This window comes from Sprattus sprattus (genome assembly GCF_963457725.1).
Source record: "Sprattus sprattus genome assembly, chromosome: 19".
NCBI classification, from domain to species: domain Eukaryota; kingdom Metazoa; phylum Chordata; class Actinopteri; order Clupeiformes; family Clupeidae; genus Sprattus; species Sprattus sprattus.
In genome coordinates, this window is record NC_137917.1 from 12659767 (window position 1) to 12684766 (window position 25000).

At 44.1% G+C, this 25000-nt stretch overlaps 1 protein-coding gene across 1 annotated transcript; it reads left to right on the forward strand.

Moving 5' to 3' along the window:
- The first annotated feature begins 1101 nt into the window (after positions 1 to 1101).
- On the forward strand, positions 1102 to 3297 carry fzd1 (frizzled class receptor 1). The gene has a single exon (XM_080857451.1). The coding sequence runs from the start codon at positions 1349 to 1351 to the stop codon at positions 3020 to 3022; it is 1674 nt and encodes a 557-aa protein (XP_080713577.1). The 5' UTR covers positions 1102 to 1348; the 3' UTR covers positions 3023 to 3297.
- Positions 3298 to 25000: the final 21703 nt, after the last annotated feature.

The window sequence follows — 25000 nt, forward strand, 5'->3', positions numbered from 1 at the left end:
TCATGCTCTTTGATTCCCTTCATCCCTGTAATGGACACCCTCTCAAACCAATAGAATGGCATAGATGCTACTAAACTTTAGGGCTCATCTCTATTTGCAGTTATTTTTAAATGTCTGAAAAAAGCAACACGGCATGCAGGATCAGGGGTCTGTAAACGTTTTGTTTGGGCAGTGCAGGCCCAAGATACATATAGTATCTAGAGTCTAGATCAACCTGACTTCACTGCTATAGGTGGTCTATAGCAGTGAAGTCAGGTTGATCAGACATTGCATGCAGTTAGAACAGAGAGCCAACTGAAGCAGCTGCCAATCTAAGTTGTTATCAAATGGTTACACAGTCTGACCTGAAAAGCTGTGCAGTAAGCAGTTTGTGGTGTGTCCACACGCCTTTGCCTACTGTGGCCCAGTGCTGTGGTGATACACAAATGCCCTCTGCACTGCAACCATCTCACTGGGGTTGGAGGGACCAAGGTTCTTTCCATCTGCCTCTCAGAGGTGTGTGGAGATGAGACAGTGTGGCTAAATAAAAAAACATTCACTCAGTTAGGAAGTTTAGATTACAATGGCCGTCTACCTCTTCCTCCTCTACGCGTCTTTTTAAAAGACTACCCTTACTGTACTTCTAACTTAATCATTGCTGTGGTGGGGATCATATCGTACTGTGGGGATCATATCCGCCCTAAGCCACTACACTGATCAGTGGTGCCGCTGCAAACAGTGTCAAAAAACAAGTCTCACATTAAAACAAGATGCAGTAAGTTGATAAACCTTCTCTTTCATGTTTGTGTGTTATCAGACGTAATCATATTACAGAGACACATCCATTAAAAGTTTCAAGACACATAGTAGACACCTGACCTTATGTGTTATTAGCTCATTAAACACTACAACAATACTTACCTTAACATAACTTATATTATAGCTCAGTACTTCTCAAAGTGCACGGAAAATGTTGACGCTCCCTAGACCCTAGCCTAGACCGTGCCATCTGTTTCTTAGTCCCTCCCTTCTTTTCCATATGAGGAGGAGACAGCAGGGCGCCTGGAAACAGGTTTGAACAGCTCAGAGTATTCACTCTCATAGTCGGACAATTGGGGTTGAAATATTGAGTCCGCGATTGCGTGTTTCTGCAAGGATTTATCCTGGATGTATTTTCCCTATACATAGCCTACTGTGATTTGCACATCCACTGCGTCTCTATGCACCTAGAGAGGGGCAGCTGTCGTTTTTCAAAGTTTGGACTGGAGTGAATTAAGCGAGGAGGAAAGAAGACTATCCAAGGGGAGCGGAGAAGTAGCTAGCTAGCTGGCGAGCTAGCTGTTTGGGGGGAAGAAACCGCAAAGAAAGTATGGCTGTGCGCAATGTTTCAATAACGGATTACAACCAAGTGAGTGGAAAGCTTTTAACCATGTTTCTGCTGTTATTCGTTGGAATTTTGGGGGTTGGTGGACAGTACGGGGACCGAGGACTGTCCATTCCTGAGCACGGCTTTTGCCAGCCAATTTCTATCCCACTTTGTACGGACATAGCCTACAACGAGACCATCATGCCAAATTTACTTGGACACACAAACCAAGAGGATGCGGGACTCGAAGTGCATCAGTTTTACCCGCTTGTCAAAGTTCAGTGCTCTCCGGATCTTAAGTTTTTCCTCTGCTCTATGTACGCGCCTGTCTGTACCGTGTTGGATCAAGCGCTGCCCCCCTGTAGATCCCTGTGCGATCGGGCGAGACAGGGTTGTGAGGCACTGATGAACAAATTCGGCTTCCAGTGGCCGGATAGCCTCGCTTGCGAACAATTCCCTGTTCACGGCGCGGGCGAGTTGTGTGTCGGACAAAACCTGTCGGAAAAAAGCACTCCAATCAACCCGACACCCCAGGTAACGATGCCTCCGCACGACAGATGGAACGGAAAAGGACAGTTTAAGTGTCCCGCTTCTCTGAAAGTTCCTCCTTATCTGAATTATCGTTTTCTGGGTGAGGATGATTGCGCTGCCCCGTGCGAACCAAAAAGATCACATGGAGTAATGTACTTCAATGAAGAAGAACAAAAGTTCGCCAGAATATGGATTGGAATATGGTCAGTTTTGTGTTGCGCGTCAACGCTGTTTACAGTTCTGACTTATCTAGTGGATATGAAGCGGTTCAGCTACCCGGAGAGACCCATTATTTTTCTCTCCGGTTGTTACACTATGGTGTCTATAGCTTACATTGCCGGATTTCTGTTAGAGGACAAGGTCGTGTGTAATGAGAAATTCGACAATGATTTCAGGACTGTGGTCCAGGGAACAAAAAAAGAGGGTTGCACTATCCTCTTCATGATGTTGTACTTTTTCAGTATGGCCAGCTCAATTTGGTGGGTGATCCTGGCGCTCACTTGGTTTCTGGCAGCGGGGATGAAGTGGGGGCACGAAGCCATCGAGGCCAACTCGCAGTATTTTCACCTGGCAGCGTGGGCAGTGCCAGCCATCAAAACCATCACTATCCTGGCTGTGGGACAGGTCGACGGGGACGTGCTTAGTGGTGTGTGCTTCGTGGGCACCAACAGCGTGGATGCGCTTCGTGGCTTTGTCCTGGCGCCCCTGTTCGTATATCTTTTCATCGGGACGTCCTTCCTCCTGGCCGGGTTTGTGTCGCTGTTCCGCATCCGCACTATCATGAAGCACGATGGCACCAAGACCGAGAAGCTGGAGAAGCTGATGGTGAGGATAGGCATCTTCAGTGTCCTCTACACGGTTCCAGCCACTATCGTCATCGCATGTTACTTTTATGAGCAGGCCTTTCGGGAGCAGTGGGAGAAAACCTGGATCAGTAAGACCTGCAAGACTTACGCCGTGCCATGTCCGGCATTTCACCACTCTGACATGAGCCCAGACTTTACGGTCTTCATGATCAAGTATCTGATGACCCTGATCGTGGGTATCACCTCCGGTTTCTGGATCTGGTCGGGCAAGACCCTCAACTCGTGGAGAAAGTTCTACACAAGACTGGCAAATAGCAAGCATGGAGAAACAACGGTCTGAGTTTGGGGATTTTAACGACGACATTTTAAATGTCTTTTCCCAAATGTTACAGACAAACTGAAGAATAACCCCTTTGTGGAGTTACAACGAGAAACTCTTTGATATATTATGTTTATGTTGTAAATATGCGTTTGTGAGATTTTTGTAAGTATATATTTGTATTTAAAAATCTTCTTCCAGTCGATTTAAATAATTCATACCGGATTTTGGACAGCAAGTACCGACTTGTCTGTTTTATGTACACAGCTGAGTTTTGAGGACGTATGCATTACCTGGACATCACTGGGAGGATAAACATACTATCTGCCTTTCATCACATGTCGGATATGAACATTTGCTTGAAAAAGCTGTGTCTGCACTCTGATGCTGCGTTAAGAGTAATGCGCATATAACATGTGAACATGCATGTAGGCTAGTCCAAGACAGCGTTGAAAACTTTTCTCGTGTGAAACTCATGAGTCCCAAGGTCCGACAGTGAAAGTATTTGGTTCGTTAGTGTTTTTTGTGTGTTTTTTACTGTTCCCATAGGAGTTTACCTTTGAGCTTTAAATTAAAGCTTAACGACTTTCTCAACAGATCACACGTCATTATCGCTATGCTTGCATGACAAACGTCATGTTGGTGCTCATTTTCAGTTTTAAAAACGAGGTGGATAGATCTACTGCATTTTTTCCACGCCATTGTTTGGGCAGATTTTTTTTTTAACTACGGGGCATATGATGGGGTGGGTGGGGACTATCGAATCACTTTCAGTGCCTTTGGTTTGTGAGGGCTTTTGAGGAGAGTAGGCTATATCACACTGGCTGCACGGAGGCTATACTGCACTTATGTAGAGAGGCGTCTGCCACTAAAATGGATTGGGGATCACGGAATCCAGCGCATATGGGGGAATGTCCTAGCAAGTCACTTGTACATTTCCCCCCCTCTCTGTGTTTATTTTAGGGGATGTACTACCAGTTGGATTGTTAGTTGTCTTAACTCTTAAATGTGCTTGTTCTGAGCTGAAAATAGGGTAATCAAGGACAAAACCCAAGCAGAAAAAGAATGTCACTTCTGTTAAAATTTGTAATTGAGTGAAATAATATGTATTATTTTCATAATTGATTTAGATTTAAATGATGTCAACACCCATTTATTAACCCTGTGTATTATAGTCACCTTCGGTATAATGCCAGATTCCCTCTCTGCTCTCTCTCTTTCTCTGTCTGTCTCTCTCTCGCTCTCTCTCTCTCTCTGTCTCTCTCTCTCTCACACACACAAACAGTGTACTTCTGATGAAGTGAAAACCCAATGGGAAGTGCACTCTTTCAGGCTTAGCGGGTTAAGACGCCCCATAGGTGCCTGTGTGTGCTGAGGTGTTGTAGGTCACCATCCCTGTTCTCTCTTGTGCACCAAAAGCCAGCCAGCCCTCCTCATTCACCAGCTCTCCTCACTGACCATTGCTCTATGTGTTTATTTGAATCAGTTGGTGTTCCTCAGCGCTCAACAAGATTGTTAAATTAGGGTGGAGTTTTTTTTTTTTTTCTTTTTTTTTTAAGACTCTAGTTTGGGCCAGCAGTTCAGATTCTTTTTTCATGGTTCTGAGAAGAGACGTATTTTAATCACAAAACAAGCATTGAAGCCTGCATTCAGCCTCAACTCCACCTCATTGCCATCTGTAATTAGATTTTTTTGTTTTTCTTGTGCATATATTTGTGATACTACCAAAATAACCTTTATATTTATAGAAAAAATAGGTTTATATATACCATGCCTTCTTTGAAGAATAAAATTCCCAACTTTGTACAAATCGTTAAACTGCTTTGTTTGGGGTTCTTTCCAGTTTTTGACCTTGTGTGACTGTAACTTTTCACTTTGACCTTGTGTGACAATTACTGTTCACTTTGACCTTGTGTGAAAGTGACTGTTCACTTTGACCTTGTGTGACAGTGACTGTTCACTTTGACCACCTGCTTAATCTAGTTTAACAACAGAAACGGAGACCTTGATCCATCACTTCTATGATAAAATATCAAGGTCACTATTTCGGTGATATATGTCAGAGCTAAAAATACTATTGTCCCATATGTTTTTAGTGGTAATAACATGGGTATGAAGGGTCTTTGTAAGATCCACTAAAAGAAACTTTAATTACATGAGGGGATTCGGACACTGTTATTCCTGTTGTGTTCCTGAACATTGAATGTTAATGACATTTTACCTCAGACTTCAGAAGAAAACTCCTCTTCTGCTGAATGGAGCTGGTCTTGTGCTCTTTCAAACAGCCAGTGTGTTGTGCGATATCAAATGCCATCACATGGCATACCAATGAATAAGGTTAAAAGTGTGCTTTCCAGCTTTGCTTAATATTCATTTGGGAATTGTAAACTCTGCATGTTGGTGTGAAACCAAACGAATAACACCAAAGGAATGCTTTGGCATACAAAGTGAAATCTCCAAAGACATATTTACTCTTTTGTTTTATTGGAAACAATTTTTTTCTCATGAACAATTCTAATCTGTTTTAGAGGAAAATCATATGAGCCTGGTGTACGCATGTGAGTCCATCCCCGGTTCCTTTGTTTGTTTGTTTGTTTGTTTGTTTGTTTGTAAGAGGGTTGTGCTGTTTTTATTTATGAATCCAGTTATCTAGCCCCAGGTGTGTGTGTGTGTTTGAACAGAGTCATTTCAGCAGGGCTTCATCACAAGTCAAGGTCTGTGCTCATGGGCATCCACTCAGATGTGCTGCTCTCCACAGATGTTTCAAGTTTGTATTCATGGGGACCTCATCTCAAATAACACCCTGATACAGACCAGAACACTTGGACTGGTGTCGGCGGTGGGCTGACACCTCTTATGAACACTTGGACAGAGAGCCAAAAATAGTCTCGGAAAATCAGTGTTTTCTTGTGCTATTGTTCTCCATTTTCAATATTATTTGTGGATCACTGATGGGTATGCTGAAGTAAGCTGTTATTCTTGATGATTCTAGCCCAGCCCACCAGAACATGCGTTATCTGTTAACATTATGTGCTCAAAGGAACACAGTCTTCAAGGGAGAAGTTTGCACAAAAATAATAATGCTGTCATTATTGATTTATCAAGAATCCCATTGTAGTTTTCTCTCTGATTCTGCCGAACACAAATGGTTGTTGAACTGTAGAGATGCAGAGAGATCTTGAGGAGATCTGGGGTTTTTTTTGTAATTGAAGTGAATGATGACCATTTCTCTCTCCCTTCCATGGGTTGCAAATAGAGGTTTAGTAAGATGTAAGATCGATTGTTTGCTTATTTTCCCTCCTAGCGTCAACCCTCTACCAGACTTATAGGGCATTAGATAACAGACTTATTTACCAAGCCATCACAGCCTTGACCTTTTGTGATTTATTTCAGGGAAAGAGCAGGTGTTGCTGGTGCTTTCTGTAGGGTGTGTTTGTGTGTGTGTGTGTGTCACATAGAGGTTCATCTAAGCATTGCATTCCTGTCCGTCTGTGTCTGAGATATGCTCTGGAATGTCATGGGCCCAGAGCGAGAGAAGGAGGGAGGAACACCAGCAGTCACGAGAACCCTGCCAAATCAAGCACAATATTATGGGCCGTGTGTGTGTGTGTGTGTGTGTGTGTGTGTGTGTTTGTGTTTGTGTGTGTGTGTGTGTGTGAGAGAGAGAGAGAGAGAGAAAGAGGCCCCATAGGTTTTGTCACATCCGACTCTGCACCACAAAAAGACCCACCCATTGGCTGAACTTCTCTCACTCACTCAGAGCCTTGACATTTGAAGCCTATTTAAATATATTTATTTATTTATTTCCGTTCCTTCTGATGCTTAGAGTTTTGGTCTCCTTTTCAGATTTCCAAAAGCACCCCCTCTATAGCCTTCCTGACAAGGTCTTGATGGATGTGTGTTCCGTGTTGTGGGAGTACCACTGGCTATTCTTAAAGCCAGTGCAAGCGGGCTTAATCACAGCATAGCGGGCTGTATTTGTTTAGCATGCATTCTGACGTATGGAAGGAAGAACGAAGACTGGAGGCCAAGATTATCTCCAGGAGCCAAAGGGAAGTCTCAAGAAGGCTGTGACATCTCTTCCCTAACAAAACACAGTTTGTGTCTCAGAAGTGGGAGAGTCATGGCACATTGTCCTGTGAAGGGTCCGTCCCTCTATAAATGTTTCTTGACATCACCCACACACACACACTTTTCATGGTGGTATTTCAGTTTGATTTTCACACTTAATCATAACAGCAGTATTACAACAGTATTATAAGAATTTTGACTACGTATTTGTTAGACACACACTAGATTACACTTTCTAGTGTAGAATGTGCATAAGCGCAAGCATAAGTGTGCTATTTTTAAACTGTTCTTCTTACAAACAATAACTAGGAACTGGGTTTTCCACCAGCATTGCTCTACACTATCAGTGTTTCATATCTTCGTTTCATATCCTTGTCTTGTTCTATGACTGAGACAAACTGAGACCAGTCTTACTCAGAAGCTTCTTCTTTCTGCAGGGAAAAAAGGCATCACTGCAACGCTTACTGTTTCCCTCTGAATGGAAACTGCCCAAATGTGGATATTAAATTACTGCTTGTTGGAGGATTTCTTCTTTTACTAAAACCATTCCATTCAAACAGTGACGTCAACAAAGTGATAAAGCCCAACTGTGTTCCTATGCTTTCTGAGTTTGGTGTTATTAAGTTATGGACAAATTGAGTCATTTAAGGAAGTTTAGAGGACATCTAGTACAGCAACGTGTAAATGCAATGTGTTTAGGTATTGTCCAGTGTAGTGAGTGCTATTTTTGGTCAAGTCTGTGTGGTAGTGTAGTGTGACCATCTTAACTGTGTGTATGGTCATTTTAGAACAGAACCAAATGAGAAGCGGGGTTCTCCAGGTGTCAAAGCACACACACACACACACACACACACACACACACACACACACACAGAGAGAGCATGATTAAAACTTCAGTCTCCCCCCAAATGTGCCTGCTTGGACTGTTACACAGTCAGATCTGTGAAGTTTGGCTAATGGGGTTGCAACAGTCTGCAGTTGGTAGAAGTACAACTGAAAAAGAGATGCAGGATGTTGGAGTCATGTGAAAGGCCTTTGACATTTGATTGAAGCGTTTCAAGATTTGATGTAAGTCCTCTAATGGGGCATCGACCTTTGAGTGAGATGTGCTCCGGTTCGACCTTTGAGTGAGATGTGCTTCGGGTTCGTTCACATATCGTGACCTTTGTTTGAAGTTTCATCTGGAGCTGGTGGGCAACGAGTTTCCTGCATCTCACTGACTTATTCGATCCAACCTCACATGACTGCAGCCCGCTGACGGGCAAAGAGATAACCAGGGAGAAGCTCATAAAAAATGAAGATAATTTCACGACATTTGGACAGAGACCAAATCAGATCAGAGCAGGCAGAGCCGTATCAAAGAAGATGATTAGGGGGGGGCTTATCGTAGATTACTTAGCAAGTCTGTCTTCTGACATGATTTTGACTGTTTGCAGTTGGTGTGGCTGTTTTTCTCTTTCAAACAGTCACGAGGAAGACAGAGAAAACCTGCATTCATCTGGATTCAGTGCAGCACAGGGAAGCTGAAGCCCCAGATGCATTATGAGACAGGGAGAGGGAGAGAGAGACAGAGAAAGGGGGGGTGTGACAGAGAGGGAGAGAAATAAGTAAACAGTTTGACCTTCCTTGTCAACTTCACCTTCTAGTCATGGGGATTTGGGTTGTCAGTTCCCGGCAGTTCAGATCTTTTTTAACCTGAGGAAGCTATACCTCGACTTTGTTTACCCTCTGCTGCAGCTGAAATGCATTATATATTAACCTCATGCAATCCGATGAATGCAAGCTGTCTTTACAGTACCCGGATGCACAGTGTGCTGCATCAACAATTTCATGGACATCATGTTTTAGAAAATACTGAATGTGCATAGTTACTGAACTGAGTTGACAAATAACCTTATATCAACAGCAGTAAGACTTTATTTGGATATACATATATTGGCTTTACACTTAATACCTTATTCTTTTTACTTAATACTTTACAGATGGTTTGCTGATATTCAAGCTCATTCTTCAACCAAACTCCTTACCCTTACTTTAACCACCAATTATAGTCCACAGAGTTTCAACAGAGAGTTTATAAAATAAGCATCTGTAGATAGTCTATAGGGGACCAAGTAAATTAAGTATGACCTCAATAGCTGGCCTGCAGCCAGGCCTTGGTTTAGATGGTTTGGGGATGCTGGGATACTGTATGGGTATGTGCTCTTCTTGACAATAGGGTGTCAGGGTTGAAGAGCCTAGAGCAAGGTGTGCATGCATCATGATTCCTAAATCAACAACCTCATTTGCTTTAAATTGTGTCACCTTGGAGAAACTATTTATGGGCTAAACCTTGGTGGTTTGATTTCTATTACAGATTCGATTAGAGGCAGTAACATCATTATGCGCCATTGTCTATACTGAATACACACTTCATGTTGGCCATATTGACATACACATTTGTTTTGTTTTGTTATTGTTAAATGTTTTGAGCATGACAGTGGCATCATTGGCTAATGTTATTCAATTTGAACTCAGCGGGGACAAGAATTCAGTATAAACATCGCTTCCCTCACATTTCTCATTCTGTCTTATACTTGTCTCAGCCTCAACTCTAAAAGAGTGTTAGTATTTCCATAAGATATCGTCTCAGCCTTCAGCCCCAACTCTGAAAGAGTATTAGTATCATAAGATATTTTGGTTACTGCTCACTCTAGTTCACTTCTCACAAGGCCAGAGTCAGATCTTTGCGTTGTGCTCATCTCTGAGGTAAAACTCTTCTGCTGACCAGACAACTCTATTCAGTGTGCCTGACAAGGTATGATCACAGGGCACCAATGGAACAGTGGTTCAGAGGGGCTACTGCAGAGACAAACAACAAAGGAATCTTAATTGCAGTAATCGCATGGTTGGTTAGTTTTACCTTCTTTGTTCAAGTGACATGCCCCAAATAATAACCCTGAGTTTTGTACAGTGTCTGAGTCTGGACAGCTCCTGAATAAGACCATAGAAGTACATAACAAACTGAGAAAGTATTTGCCTTAGAAAGGCCATGAAAAAAATCTGTGTTTTCCTTCAGTTGACACCATACTTATCTTAATTTTGAAACTTTTTGTGTATTGCCAAGAATAACTGTCTAAAGTGAAAGAATGACATGTGCTGTCTAAACAGTATCAATCTTTAAACATTAAAAGTGATGTGAGATTATTCTCGCCGAATTTTAAAATGTGTAGTCTGAATTTGATGTTGGAACTTATTTCATCTTTGATCAATGCCATAGCAATCACAAAGTATGCTAGTTTGGCGCATGGAGGTTTTTATCTGGGATGACGGCATTTATCTGATGACCTTCTTGTGACCTCCAGTCCCACTCTGTCTCAGAGTCTGTGCTGGTGCTGTGGAAGTAGGTCAGTAAAACTCACTCCTGAAGTTCCTCTCAGTGGGTGTATATAAGTCTCAGGGGATGCATAACTGCTAAGGATCTTCAGCTAGATGGCTGGTTTTTACATAGACTAAGACTGTTCTTGTTGATGCTCTCGTGGGTCAGGTCTTTACTACTTCTCAAAGATGCTGTTTTTAATATTTTTCAAATACATATTTTTATGAGAGAGAGAGAGAGAGAGAGAGATACAATTAATTTGTACTGTAATGTTGTCCTCAGCTGTGTTAACCTCGTGAGTATCCTAGCACTGACTCAGGCAGACAAAGAGATGATGATAGTGATGATGATGTTGATGATGATGAAGAATGGTGACGATCGTGATGGTGATGATTGTGATGGTGATACAATAGACTGATGGAATGGACTGGCTGATATCTTAATGTGAAAATCCTATTTATATTTGAGGAAATGCAGATGAGTGGGACTCCTGCTGTGTTCTAATTAGAAATAGTCTTTTTGCCTGGGGACAGATCGAGGAGGTAATACAAAATCAGCTCATTTTGTTCACAAACACTGCTCCAGCATATACTCACATGAATACTAAAGCTTTTGGTGCAATCTCATAGTGTATTGTATGCATCTTACAAAGATGGAATTAGCACCTGATATTTTGGGGGAGAAGAAAGCCATGTTGAAGCACTATGACTATATGGCTATCCCCAGCGATAGCTGTTATGTTCAGGGAAAGACTTCTAGCTAGGTGAAGATGAGGCTAGGTGTCCTTGATTAGTTGAATCTTGTTCTCCATGTTAAGGCCCTTCAGGTGAGGAAATGGATGCCAGGCAGATGTCAAGCTTTGGATGAATCATCTGTGGGTGCATAGACCTTCAAGTGGGAGTCAGCTGTCAACGTGAAGAGCCTAACAGCACTTATTTTAGGCAACAAAGAACCAATGCCCATCTCTGTTGATGGAGTGCAAAAAATTATTCAGAGAGGGGCGAGAATATTTTATTCGTGCTATGTGTGTGTGTGTGTATCTATGTGTGTGTGTGCCTGTACTTACTTTGTGATGCCAATCTGTTCCCTCAGGGAGTGTGTTGTCTGCACCCCAGCACAAATCATAATTAAGGTTTGAGATTTAGCGTGACAGCACTATCAAAGGTTGCACCGCATAAAGTTCCCTTCCTGCGAGAGTGCGCTGCACCTCCTAACGAGGTGTCAATCATAGGAGCAACTAAGCCCTGGGGTTAAAACCCTCAGACACGGGTGTGTTTGTGTGTGTGTGTGCATGTCTCTCTGTGTGTGCCTCTCTGTGTGTGTGTGTGTGTGTGTTTGTGTGTGTGTGTGTGTGTGTGTGTTCGTGTCTCTCTGTGTGTGTGTGTGTGTGTGTGTGTGTGTGTGTGTGTGTGTGTGTGTGTGTGTGTGTAATGTGTGAAATGGTGAGAAGATCTCTGCTGACAATTAATTTGGAATATTTGTATCAATGCATGTGATGGCTGTTCTTGCCAAGGTTTCAGGAACACCACTAAACAAGAAAGACATTATATCAACACAATAACACGCTATATGCATCTAAGGGTACACACACCAGCCTTAATCATCTCCGCTCCAATCCTTCACGGCCCTTTATAGTTTCTCCAGGTTCAATTAGCTTCATCTTGTGCATAGAGCTATAGCATTGTAGTGATAAAGGGACTCTAATCTAAAAAAAAAAAAGACAACTCATAGACAAGATAGTTCATAGACAACTGCCTTGGAGATGCTCAAGAACACACCTGTAGTCCTATGCATTGCACCGTCTTTAGGTTGTGTCAACTATTCTAAATCGTTCTAAGATTAGGGGACGTTTCACCGTATGCTAGGAGGAAAAAGAGGTAGGATTGAGTTAAATACAGATCCTTCTCAGCTCTGCCCCTCAGCTGAAACACTGACACTGTCTGCTGAGCATATCAATAAGAGTGAGCATCACATCACATCAGGTCACGTCACGTCATGTCTCTCTGTAACTGTACCAGTAACCCACTTCTGGCCTGGGTAGAGTGGGTAGAGACCTTCCTAAGAAGCACCAAATCCCCTCCAGCGTGTGGAAAACAAACACACGCTGCGCTGTGCTGCGCTGTGCTGCGCTGTGCTATGCTGCGCTGGGCCCTGTTTGATTGTTTCCTTGAGCTCTAATTACATCTCTGGTGAAATGGGCTAAATATGGCAGCAGACCCTTCCCACATGTTTTGGTGGTGGTGGTGATGTGTGTGTGTTAGTGTGCATGAGTGTGAGTGTGAGTGTGAGTGTGAGTGTGAGTGTGAGTGTGAGTGTGAGTGTGTGAGTGTGAGTGTGTGAGTGTGTGTGTGTGTGTGTGTGTGTGTGTGTGTGTGTGTGTGTGTGTGTGTGTGTGTGTGTGTGTGTGTGTGTGTGTGTGTGTGTGTGTGTATGTGTGTGTGTGTAGGGGGGCTGGAGGGGGGCGGCTGTGACAGATGACTGTGATCTCAGATTTGAAGGAGCCTGTCATTAGTTGGCCTGACTCGCTGCCTGCCTGTCTGAAACTCACGTTCATTCTTAGGCCACTTCACTAGGGCTTCTGTGTGGCATTAAGTGTTCCATTCACCCAAATCAACCCATTTGTCCTGTTGTCCACTCACATACACGCATCTCTCATTCTTGTCTTTTATTTCACCTCTGTTTTTCACACTCTTTCTTATTCTGGTCTCTCTCTCTCTCTTTATCCCCGTCTCTCTCTCTCTCTCTCTCTCTCTCTTTATCCCCGTCTCTCTCTCTCTCTCTCTCTCTCTCTTTCTCTCTCTCTCACTTCTTCATTTTACTTAAATCTATTTAACATTTGAAACGTGTGGCTGTCTGTTTGGTGTTGTTTCATCATCTCTCGACTTGACCGAGCGTCTCAACTCTTCAGTCCCACTCGGAGGGGCAGTGAGGAACACTGACACCATCATGCCAAATGTGGTTGGGGTCCCACATCTCTCTGCTGAACATTTGTTGACAAGCCCCACTGAATGTCCTTTTCTTTTTTCGGCAGGGGGAGAGGGAGGAGAGATACAAAGAAGGCAGAAGGGGGTTCGGGAGGGGGGAGGGGGGGGGGGATGGTGAAGAGAAGAGCGCAAAAATTATCAAATTCAATTATTCCACGGGCCATCTTCACAGTGGGCGTTTGAGGCGCCTCTGAATGAAACTATGCAGGCATGAAATGTTTTAATGGAAACAGGATGTTTTCTGCCTGTGTCGTTTTTAAAGGACAGCTACAAGCGAGAGAGAGAGAAGGAGAGAGATGCAAACAGACTGGAGAGAGGAAGAGAGAGTGAGAAAGCCTGCAAAAGAGAGAGAGAGCGGGAGAGCACGAAAGAAATATTTGGTCGTTTCATGCATTACAGCGCACAAAAGCGGAGCAATCGGTGGGGGTCAGAGGGAGTTTGTGAGGTGGGTCGTGCTGTTTCACGGCCTGGCATACGACCACACCACAGACAGGCTGTCTTTTATACGGGACGCTAGCACGCAAGCACCCTGGCAGTGTGCGTCAGCGTCAGCCCTCAACCTGAGTAGAGAGGAGAGGAGTGGAGAGGAGAGTAGAAGAGGAGAGGAGGGCAGGGAAGGGTAGACACTCAAAGGTTTCTTCCTCCTTCTTTTTCTTCTTTCTTCGATTTTACCTTTCTTCATTTGCTGTGTGCAGGGTCCGGGGGTTGAAATGTTTTTCTTCATGAAAATAGATCGCAAACCAGAGTGGGCCATATACACTAGACTATGAAGCCTGTTAGACTAGTTCTTGCAGCTGTTGAAGCGTGTGCTAGCTGGCTTAAATAGCTATCATAACGGCCAGGTGTGCATTGCAAGTGCTAGGCAGCTGTTAGTTTGTGCAATTGCTACAAGATTTTTTTTTGCATTAAAGTTGGCTGAACTGTTTCAAAAGAATGCATTCTTTTCGTCCTCCCCAGATTATTTACCAGATACCTTGCTAGACAGCAACTTGAATAAATCAATCTTACCCATTTGATGCAGCGGATGTCAGACATTCCACCCATTAACTTTAAAGACTTGGCGCAGCAAGACAGGAATCTGCCTCATGCTTCACACTAATGTGTTAAAATGCATCTTTTACCGTTTGACTTGTCCTTGTTATTTGTTAATGCCAACTTGTTCATGTCATCATTTCAGTCAGCCTGGGAGTTCCCCTCTGCCTGGGAGTTGCCCTCCATGCTCACAACAGCAGCTCCTGTAGTTGCATTCTCAGTTGTAAAATTTGTAAGATCCTCACGTAAACTCAGTGTCAGTCTTTTTTTATTGTATTGTTATTTGCACTATCGACTGAACTCACATTGCAGCACTTTACTCTATTTTTTAAATATTTTTATTTGAGGTGTTTTCTATGGTCTTTTTAGCCTGACGATGTCATACTCATAATTCTAGTCAGAATATGAGTCTGAGACTGAACCATTGGGCTGTGATTATGGGGCGCGTTTCAACGAACCAGGAAAGAAAATGCCTATTTGCTGAATTGGATACCTAGAACCAATCAGAGCAACGTAGTATTACCATCTGATAGATTAAACTTTTACCTGATCCCGTAGGAAGGACGGCAAAAACATCTTTTCAATCGACAAATGCCTTGATCGCGTTTCTCTGTTCCACTTTCAAAATGAATGCGCTGTCAATATCTGTTGAGATATGCCTGCTCACGTTACTTAATTAGCACTCAAGGCTAGAAGCTACCATTTGTTTCAATGTTTTTTTTGTCTACGCGTTAGCATAACCTATCAATAATGGTCTAGAGCAGGGGTGCCCAATACGTCGATCGCGATCGACTGGTCGATCGCAGGGCCAATGAGAGTAGCTCACAGAACTCAGCAAAAAAAAAAAAAAACGAAAATTAAAAAAAAAAAAAAAAGATTTTTTTTTTTTTTTAAACGATTTTTTTTTTAAACGGAAAAAAAAATCGCGTTTTCAGAAAAGCAATTCATCCTATCATATAATGATATTATAATGTGCCCGCTGATTGACGTGTAGACAGGCCAGTTTGCTGTTTGCTAAAAAGTTTGTTACACCATTACCATAACAACCATAATGTATCTACCCGATCTCATAGCCTACTACAGACAAGCCCAATTGCTTTCCTTTTACCGTGAGTTCTAGTATGAGAGTGTGTACTGTGGGCCAAATGCCACTATCTATGTATGTATGTTAAAAGAAAATCCTAGTGTTAAAAAAAGTTACATTTCAATGTGTGGATTTTTTTTATTATAAATGTAGGCTACTAAATTGTATGGGCAATGTAATGACACTGTGTATGAAATCACATGCTGATTAGTAGCCTCTATTGTGGATGTTACTGTTACTTCCAGGGTTGGTATGGAAATTAAACTCAATCTTAAATTAATTCAACTTGTCATTTAAGTGTGAAACCTAAGTGAAATAGCCCGTATGACACTGTCTGTTCGTTTTGGTATTGTACATTTTAAAAAGACACATAATGTGCGTAGTTAGTAGATCATTCTGACCCAGACACTTAAAAGGTAGATCACCATTCAGAAAAGTGTGGGCACCCCTGGTCTAGAGTGCTTCAGTCAAGAGCTACTATCCTCGGCAACATTCGTGTTGCACATACACAACTAACCGAGTCAATGTAGACATAAAAAAAGTCGTGTAGATAGCTTAAATCATATCAAATATGTCCCACTAAGCTCCCGAGACGGCGCCATCTTTGTTCGATGTATATTCTATCTATCATCAGATCATCTGTCCATCAAAGTATAAAGCCCGCCCTTACAATTTGATTGGTTTAGATTGCTTTCTCAACTTTTTCGAAACGTTTAATCCCTCCCAACTAGCTCGACTCCAGACTGAATCTCCCAGACCAAAAATGTTGTTGGCGGAGTTCAGGCTGGTATCCAGGCTATGGTCTTTTGGTGAAGTAGCATTAATCACTAGAGGGGATACTTTTAGCCCACACTAGGTATAAACAGAATTCAGCAGAGGGAAGGATCTTTAGACCAGAGGGCACATCGCACCATGGCTGTGTGTAAAATGCCAAATGCCATTTTCTTTCTTTCTTTCTGCCTTTCTTTCTTTCTTTCTTTAACTCTGTTTACATCCTCTCTCCCTTTATGGTCTTCCCCAATTTCTTTTTTCAGTTTGTCTGTCCTCTCTCTCTCTCTCTCTCTCTCTCTCTCTCTTGCTCTTTCCTTTCTTTCATAACCACTCCATTACTCTAATTCCTTTATTATTGTTACATGTGCGCATCTGATCTCCTGGGCTGCATAGAGCCCACAGACTCAGAGCTCAGTCGTCTCCCGCAGAGCCCAAAGCTCCTGACGTCTCTCTCTCTCCCCCCCCCCCCCCCCCCCCCAGTCTCTATCTCTCTTGTCCAATCTCGCCCCCTCTCTCCTCTTCTCCTCCTCCTCTCTGTCTTTCTCCTCTCCCAATATCTTTCTCTCTTTTTTTTTCAGTCCGAGTCAGAAAGTGCAGATACAGAGCTTCCTTAATGCGAAACACAGAGACTGGAGTATAAATATCCAGGCACCACATTTTGTTATGTGTGGCTGCTGCCAGGAGCCTCAAGGCCAGAGAGGGGGGAGTGTGGAGCGGGTAATGAGAACTGTGCCAGGGGGGTGGGGGGGCTTGAGGAGCCGACCATGTGAGTCATTCAAAAGCCACCCAATTCACCAGCAGTGCAGGAGGGAGAGATGGTTGAGTGGAAATGTGATGTGGGATCAGTGTGTGTGTGACAGAGAGAGAGGGTAAAAGAAAATGAACGATAGTCTATGAGACAGACAAAGAGAGAGGCAGATATGTGTGGGGAGTGTGTGGAATAGTTTGCTGAAAGCAGAGGAGGAGAGAAGCACAGGTTAATGATGCTGGACTTGGAAACGAGGACTTTACCTCACACAGGGGGGTACATTTAGAAGATGTTTTTTTCCCTTTACAACCTGTGGACACAGTCTGACCCTGAGGTTAATGGAGGGTGTGTGTGTGTGTATGTGTGTGTGTGTGTGTGTGTGTGTGTGAGGGGGGTGGGTCATAAATGGCTAATGTTAGCCAATGCCGTGTTTGCCGGTGCAGTTGAGGAGTACATGCAGTCTAAAGGCCTGTGTGTTAGCGCGTGCTAATACTGTATGTTAGGTGGTGCAGCAGTTTTTAAGGGTGTGGTGTGTTGGTGTGGTTTAAATTTACTCTGTAAAATATGTTCCTCCCAGCATTTACATCCATAGTATTATGGTGTTGTTACCACCAGGTTGTTTTCATGTAACGTTCCTGTTCCCCATATGTGTGTGTAAGTGTTTGTTAGAGGTAGGGGAGTTGTTGGTGAGTGTGGGTAGGTTGGTGGGTGTGTGACAGTGGTTCAATTAAATGAAAAGTGGTATGCTTGAGATGCTATGAGGTGAGGTATTGTGGTGTGAGGTAGTTGCGAGATTCCATCTGGTCTTAGCTGATGGGAACACAGTGTGTGTGTGTGTGTGTGTGTGTGTGTGTGTGTGTGTGTGTGTGTGTGTGTGTGTGTGTGTGTGTGTGTGTGAGTGTGTGTGTTTGTGTTTGTGTGTGTGTGTGTGTGTTTGTTTGACTGGTATCTCTAGTGGGGTGTTTGTGGTATCGTGTGTGTGTGTGTGTGTGTGTGTGTGTGTGTGTCTGTGTGTCTGTGTGTCTGTGTGTGTGTGTTTGACTGGTATCTCCAGGGGTAGCCCATGCCGTCTGTGTGTATGTGTGTGTGTGTGTGTGTGTGTGTGTGTGTGTGTGTGTGTGTGTGTGTGTGTGTGTGTGTGTGTGTGTGTGTGTGTGTGTGTGTGTGTGTGTGTGTGTGTCTCTGTGTCTGTGTCTGTGTGTGTGTGTGTTTGACTGGTATCTCCAGGGGTAGCCCATGCCGTCCTACTCTGACAGCTTCTCAGATAGGCAAAGGCACATATAATTCCCACTCTTCTCCAAAAAACTCTCCCTACTCATCCATCTCTCCGTTCATCTGTGGCTGTATCACTCTATCTCTCTATGTCTCCATCCATGTAGCTTACTGTGTCTGTGCAATTCTTCCCTCTATCCCCTAGTCACTCTATCTCCAGTTCTGCAATCCCTGCATCCCCCCGTCTCTTTTTGGCTCAGTCTGCCAGCCCCCCATCAGTGGGTTTTTACAGAGGGATTAAGTGCTCCTGAAACGCCTGGGAGCTCTGTGGATGTCAAACACACATACACACTCGCACACACACACACCAGAGAGAAAGAGAGAGAGAGAGGTAGAGAAACACACACACACACAGACATACACACTCAGAAACAGATACCCACAAGCCGCCAAGTGCCTGGCCAAAATGTAGAACACACACACAAGGCAGAATTCAAAATTAGCTGTCGCACATGCACACACACACACACACACACACACACACACACACACACACACACACACACACACACACACACACACACACACACACACACACACACACACACACACACACACACAAGCAAACACACACACACACACCAGAGAGGGAGGGAAGAGAAACACACACACACACACAGACACATACGCGTGATTGAGGCACACAGGGAACATGCATGATTTAACAGTTGCCGTGCAGGATATCTTGCAGTCCAGTCACCTCTTTCCAAACTGTAACTCAGGCTGACAAAATGACTGCTTGGGAAACTAGCACTGTATTCCCCTTCCTGCTCACTGTGCTGCTCTGCAGTGTACTCATTCTTGTTCTTCTTCTTCTTCTTCTTCTTCTCTCTCTCCCTCCTCTTCCTCTTCTTCCCCCTTCTCTCTCCCTCTTATAATTCAAAAGGGATTCATTAGTCTGACTGTAGCAAAATACAGTCTTGCCAAAGTACAACATTGAAATGGAAAATGGGTTAAAAATGGCAAAGACAACTCTGTCTCTCATTGGCTCTCACTGTGGAATTTGTTTGTGTAAAATCTAATCTTTAACGTCAGTGTGTGTCCTGATTTAACCTCTGTGTATGTCCTGTTTGTATGTCCTGATTTAACCTCTGTGTATGTCCTGTTTGTATGTCCTGATTTAACATCTGTGTATGTCCTGATTTTTGGCTGTCCCTCTCTCAGCAGCTCTTTCTGTCCCTGGGGAGGAACTCTCTCTCTCTCTTAGGAGAGTGACTTCAAAAGGCCCCTGCCCAACCCCAGGCCACTGGGCTTCACTCCTTTTCTCTTCTCTTCTCACTCTCTCTCCCTCACTGTTCAAACAGATTCTCCTCTCTGAGCACAATGACGCTAACCACACCGATGACATACCACCCGCCCCCCCTCAACCACAGAGTACCCCCCCCCCCCCCCCCCCCTCTTACCCATCCACTGCCATCCTTCCATTCCTCTCTCTGCTGGCCCACTGTTCCATCCCTCTCTCCTCTGGCGCATCCTGTCATACTTTCTCGTCATTCCATTTGACTTACCCCTGGCTTTCTTCTCTGGGGAAAAATGAACTGCATGTCAGTTTTACATTCGCTGTGTTCGCTTCTTCGGCTCAATGTCTGGCTGGATCCTGGAATGTTGATGGAGATTTCTGCCAGAAGACGCAGGCTGGAATCGGGAATTGTGGTGGTGGTGTGTGTGTGTGTGGGGGGGGGGCAGGATGATGATAGAAAAAGAGAGAGAAGGAGGGGTGGCCAAGCTCCGGGCCGGCACCAGGCTTTATTAGCGGTGTCCCAGTAATAAAACCACTGCTGCAAGAGAGGAGCTGCAGAATTTCCTGTTCCTCCTCGATCACGGCCAAAAAATTAGGCCATATACCTCTGGAGGAAAGCAGTTACACAGACGAGAAAGAAAGAGAGACAGAGACAGACAGACAGTCAGACAGAAAACATTAAGAAAGCACGGTAAACAAACAAGAAAGCACACACACACACACACCCAAACAGACTCCTAGCCAGTATGGAAGAAGGCCAAGTACACACACACGCACAGAAACAAAACTGTTGGAAAGTCCGCTTTTTGAATAGGTTATTTGTAATCAGTTTTGCAATCTGGAGCTACACACACACACACACACACACACACAGACACACACACAATACAAAGTCACATATACACACCTACACACACACACACGGAAAGACACATACACAACGTCAAAAACTTTCTAAGTGGCTTTATTCTCTACTCTACTCATCAGCTGAAGCATCATGCATCTAATCCAATCGAATGGAGCCGTGACGTACAGCTCAGTGCAACTATCTCTGGTCTCCAAAGGCCCCTTGTGGGACAGCACTAGGAAGGCCAGTCACGCCGGACACAATGACAGCTGAGCTGACATGGTTGACACACACTCCCCAGGGACAGAAAGGGTATGAGAGGTGGATGAGCCAGTCCTACTGAACTACAGGAAACAACTTCACATAACCGCCACCTTCCTGTGCCTCTGCCACAGCTTTACTGTTGGAGGTTTTGTGCTAAGAGACAACCATGTGTACCATTATGTACCATATGTGAGTGTGTTTGCAAGACAGCATAGCTTCACATAAACATGATTGCATGATAAAGCTGAATAATATGTTTGGAAAGGTGCCAAGTATGAAAAAGTTTCCTTTTGATCCAGTTTCCTTTTGATGTGTGTGTGTGTGTGTTTGCTTGTTTGTAGGTGTAAAAAATAAAGAGAGGGTGGAAAAGGAACTGAGGAAGCAGGAGTGAAATGAAACAATTTTGGTTTTATAACAATGGTTATACCGTCTTTGGCATAGGCCCCCCTCTTGGAGTGTCAAGACCCTTGCTGATCCTGCCAGATCGATATGGCAGTGGCAGAGTTTATCCCCTGGACAACCGGACAGGGTGGCGGCGCAAGGTCATTGAAATGTTTGCACCTGAAAGCAGCAGAACAGGACCTTTTCGAGTCCTTTTGAAGACAGGTGTAGGCCAGTGAATGGTCAGGAGTAAACAGCGAATGCTTTATAGTCTTCCTTGTAGAACGTGTGCTGAGAGCTTCCACATCAATGTCCTGTCCCCTGGGGACGGAGAAATGACCCTGCACTGCTGACGTGTGACCCCCAGTCTGCTCTCAACTGTGTCATTCCCACATTTTCTCCCTGTCTTTTTCTAGCCCTTTCGTGCATGGTGTCCACATGCGTGGACAGTTCATTAAACTTAATTTTGTTTCGCATTATCATAGTAATATTCTCCAAACCACATAGGGGCAGTGACAGTAGACTCAGAGCAATATAATAACAATATGTATAATCTTGTATTTGGAATGTTAACTGTGTAATGACATCATTAAGTCAAGATGGCTGACGGTGCTGAACATGTGCTGAATACTCCAGGCATATCTGTTAAAAACTTCTACCCAAGAAGGCCAAATCAGTCCCAAAAAAACATTAGCATGTAGAGGAAAGTGTGTTGAACAAATCTGTGTTTAAAAAAATAAAATTTGATGTAAAATATAGTTTAAAACCAACTGTCCACGTATGTGGACGTCATGCATCAGAGGTATCGGATGGTATTAAATCCCATTATAAAATTATTATAATTTTTTTTTTTTATTTGAATTTCAAGTTTAGGTTCATTTTGAGTAAGAAAATCAATTTTTTTCATAATTCATGCATGAAAGGGCTAGAGAAGTCCAGGAATAGTTTTTTGCATGGTCTATTCCCTGACTCCAACTATAACTGTCCATTGGGAAAGCACAGAAGCCGAGTCTGTGACAAGTGTCTCCAAACAGCTCTGGGAAAAAACGGGAGTGGGAAAAATTTGGAAGGAGGAAAAGAAATCCAGATGTCTCTCGTCAGATCCTGCTGCTTTACTTGTAAACACAGAGAGCAGAGAGAGGAGAGGAGCAGACGTGTCATCGGTGAGGAACCACTGAGTGGATTGAAGGGCCGGGGGTGGGGTGGGAGTACACGTGTTGAATAAGGGTCGGTGGACAGCGTTCAGCATGTGTGTTGAGTAAGGACCTAAGGTTGGCGTTCAGCATGTGTGTTGAGTAAGGGCCGGTGGTTGACGTTCAGCATGTGTGTTGAGTAAGGGCCGGTGGTTGGCGTTCAGCATGTGTGTTGAGTAAGGGCCGGTGGTTGGCGTTCAGCATGTGTGTTGAGTAAGGACCTAAGGTTGGCGTTCAGCATGTGTGTTGAGTAAGGGCCGGTGAGAGTGTTTACTGCTAATAAGTAAGAGGTGTTATTAGTTTCCTCTGAGCCTAGCCTAGGTGAGGCCTTTCTCTCTATGTACATCAGTGTGTGTGTGTGTGTGTGTGTGTGTGTGTGTGTCTATACTCTCTCTTTCTTGCTCTCTGTGTGTGTGTGTGTGTGTGTGTGTGTGTGTGTGTGTGTGTCTGGGTGTGTTTTTTTCTCCCGCCTCTGTCTCTATGCTCTCTCTCTCTCTCTCTCTCTCTCTGTGTGTGTGTGTGTGTGTGTGTGTGAAGGAATATGGAACCACAATGGCAGGAGGCTAAAAAGAAGCATCTCTACAATTGCTTATATAATGACTGAACTCACATTCGTGCACATATGGACAGAAGCACATGCACACACACACACACATACAGGTACACACACACGTCCTGGTACACACACAGGCACACACACACACACACACACATACAGACACTCACACACGAGACAGAGAGAAAAAAACGAGTGACGGAATGATAAGGAAAGGGGGAAAAAAAACCGGGCAGCTTCGTACTCGCCTGGGCGCCTGTTTGGGGGAGATACTGCACCTCCTCAGGTGCTTTCTGTGGTGGTAATAGCTGCATATCATGTCAGAAGCTCCACCTGGCGGGCCAGAGAACATGGCCATTAGACTATCGGAACAGCCACAGGGAACGTTTCTAGAATTATCATTATCATGGCCAGGATCCGAGGATCACTCTGTGCTGTTTGTGTGTGTGTGTGTGTGTGTGTGTGTGTCTCCTGGGTCGAGGGTGGAGGGGGGAGGGGGGAGGAGTGAGAGAAGCGCGCGAGAGAGAAGCTGAAGGCCTTGTGTTATGAAGGGCACACAGGAACGTGTTAAATGAACTCATTTCATTAAAATTTCAAAGCACAGCTCGGAGGGAGAGAACGAGCACTGGGGTTCACGACGGAGGCATGGCAGAGCCTGGCGCAACAAAGGGGAAACCGCAGCCTTGTGTAAAGGCCTTGGGGATCTCCCTCCCTACACACACACACACACAAACACACACACACACACACAAAGAGCACATACACACGATGTACAGCACCATACACACACACACACACACACACACACACACACACACACACATAGGAACTCTTCAGCTCTTGGGATCACATAAATACACATGTACCAAAAGCAAACCAACAGCATTCCTAAGCCTTGAGGATCACACACACACACACACACACATACACACACACACACACACACACACACACACACACACACATACACTTTTACATCTAAAGGAACTTACAGAATCTGTGCTGTGGGGAAGCCTTTTAAATTTCTATTCAGAGAAATTCATAATCATCCATGTTCTCTTGGCAAAATGGGGTCATGCATGTCATGAATGTAAAGTCACGCGGTGGATGTGCAAGGGTGCCAACGGTACCTACAGAGTTTCAGGTGTTCTGTTTGGCTCTTGCAAAGATATCACTTACATTCACTGTTCCAGAACCTTCTCCTACGTAAAATTCACTGTTCCAGAACATTCTCCTACTTAACATTCACTGTTTCTTGTGTAACATTCACTATTCCACAACATTCTCATACGTAACATTCACTAACCCAGAACAGTTCCCTGTGTAACATGCACTGTTCCAGAACATTCTCCTACGTAACATTCCTCTTAGCCTCACATGGTGCATGTTTGTCATGTCCAAACAGAATAGCATTTGCTCCTTGTTTTAGAAGTACACACAGTGACAACATCAACAACTAGGACGAGACGAGACAAGAAGAGTGTGTCCCGTGCGTGAAGCATTTAAAGAGTGGGTTGCAGTCAGGTGTGTGTGTGTGTGTGTTTGTGTGTTTGGTCATGTTGATCTCATGTGAGTCCTCCAACTGAGACTCCGTTCTTCTCCGTGCTTCTCCGTTGTTTACTCGGAGGAAGTCTGGATGGCATTATCCACGGCTAACTGGAGAAGAAGAATCTTACAGAGCCACGCTGGGCAGCAGCGCCGCATCTGACTAGGCCTCCCTCAGCAACACAGCAGCACACTTTGTTGTTCTGTTCCGGTCTCCTGTGGGCCTGAACTTGCATCAACTTGCGTGGCTCTGTTAAAAGCCTCCCTCTGCAAAAGTGTGTGTCGAGCTGCCTGCTTTATCTTGCTCGGCAGCACCATTTTAGACGTGCGTTCATGCGGTGCGCAGTCGGTGGACTAGATCTCGGCCCGGCCCTTTCCTGTCGAGATGCATTTGTTTGATCCGGAGTAATTTGTTACAGTAATTATCTGGCATTTTCTGTGCTGTGTCATTCAGGCAGTGCAGATGGAATTGCAGGCAGACACAGGCAGATGCAGAAGGAATTTTCTTTGTCCCCTTCTAGTTTTTCTCACTGTAGTTTTTATTTCCGTGACCAAAACAATGTGTCTGGAACCGAGTGGTATTCAGAATGCTCGCAGACTGTAATCATTATCTGATGAGACTTACATATATTTCAGTCTGCATGATGTCACCG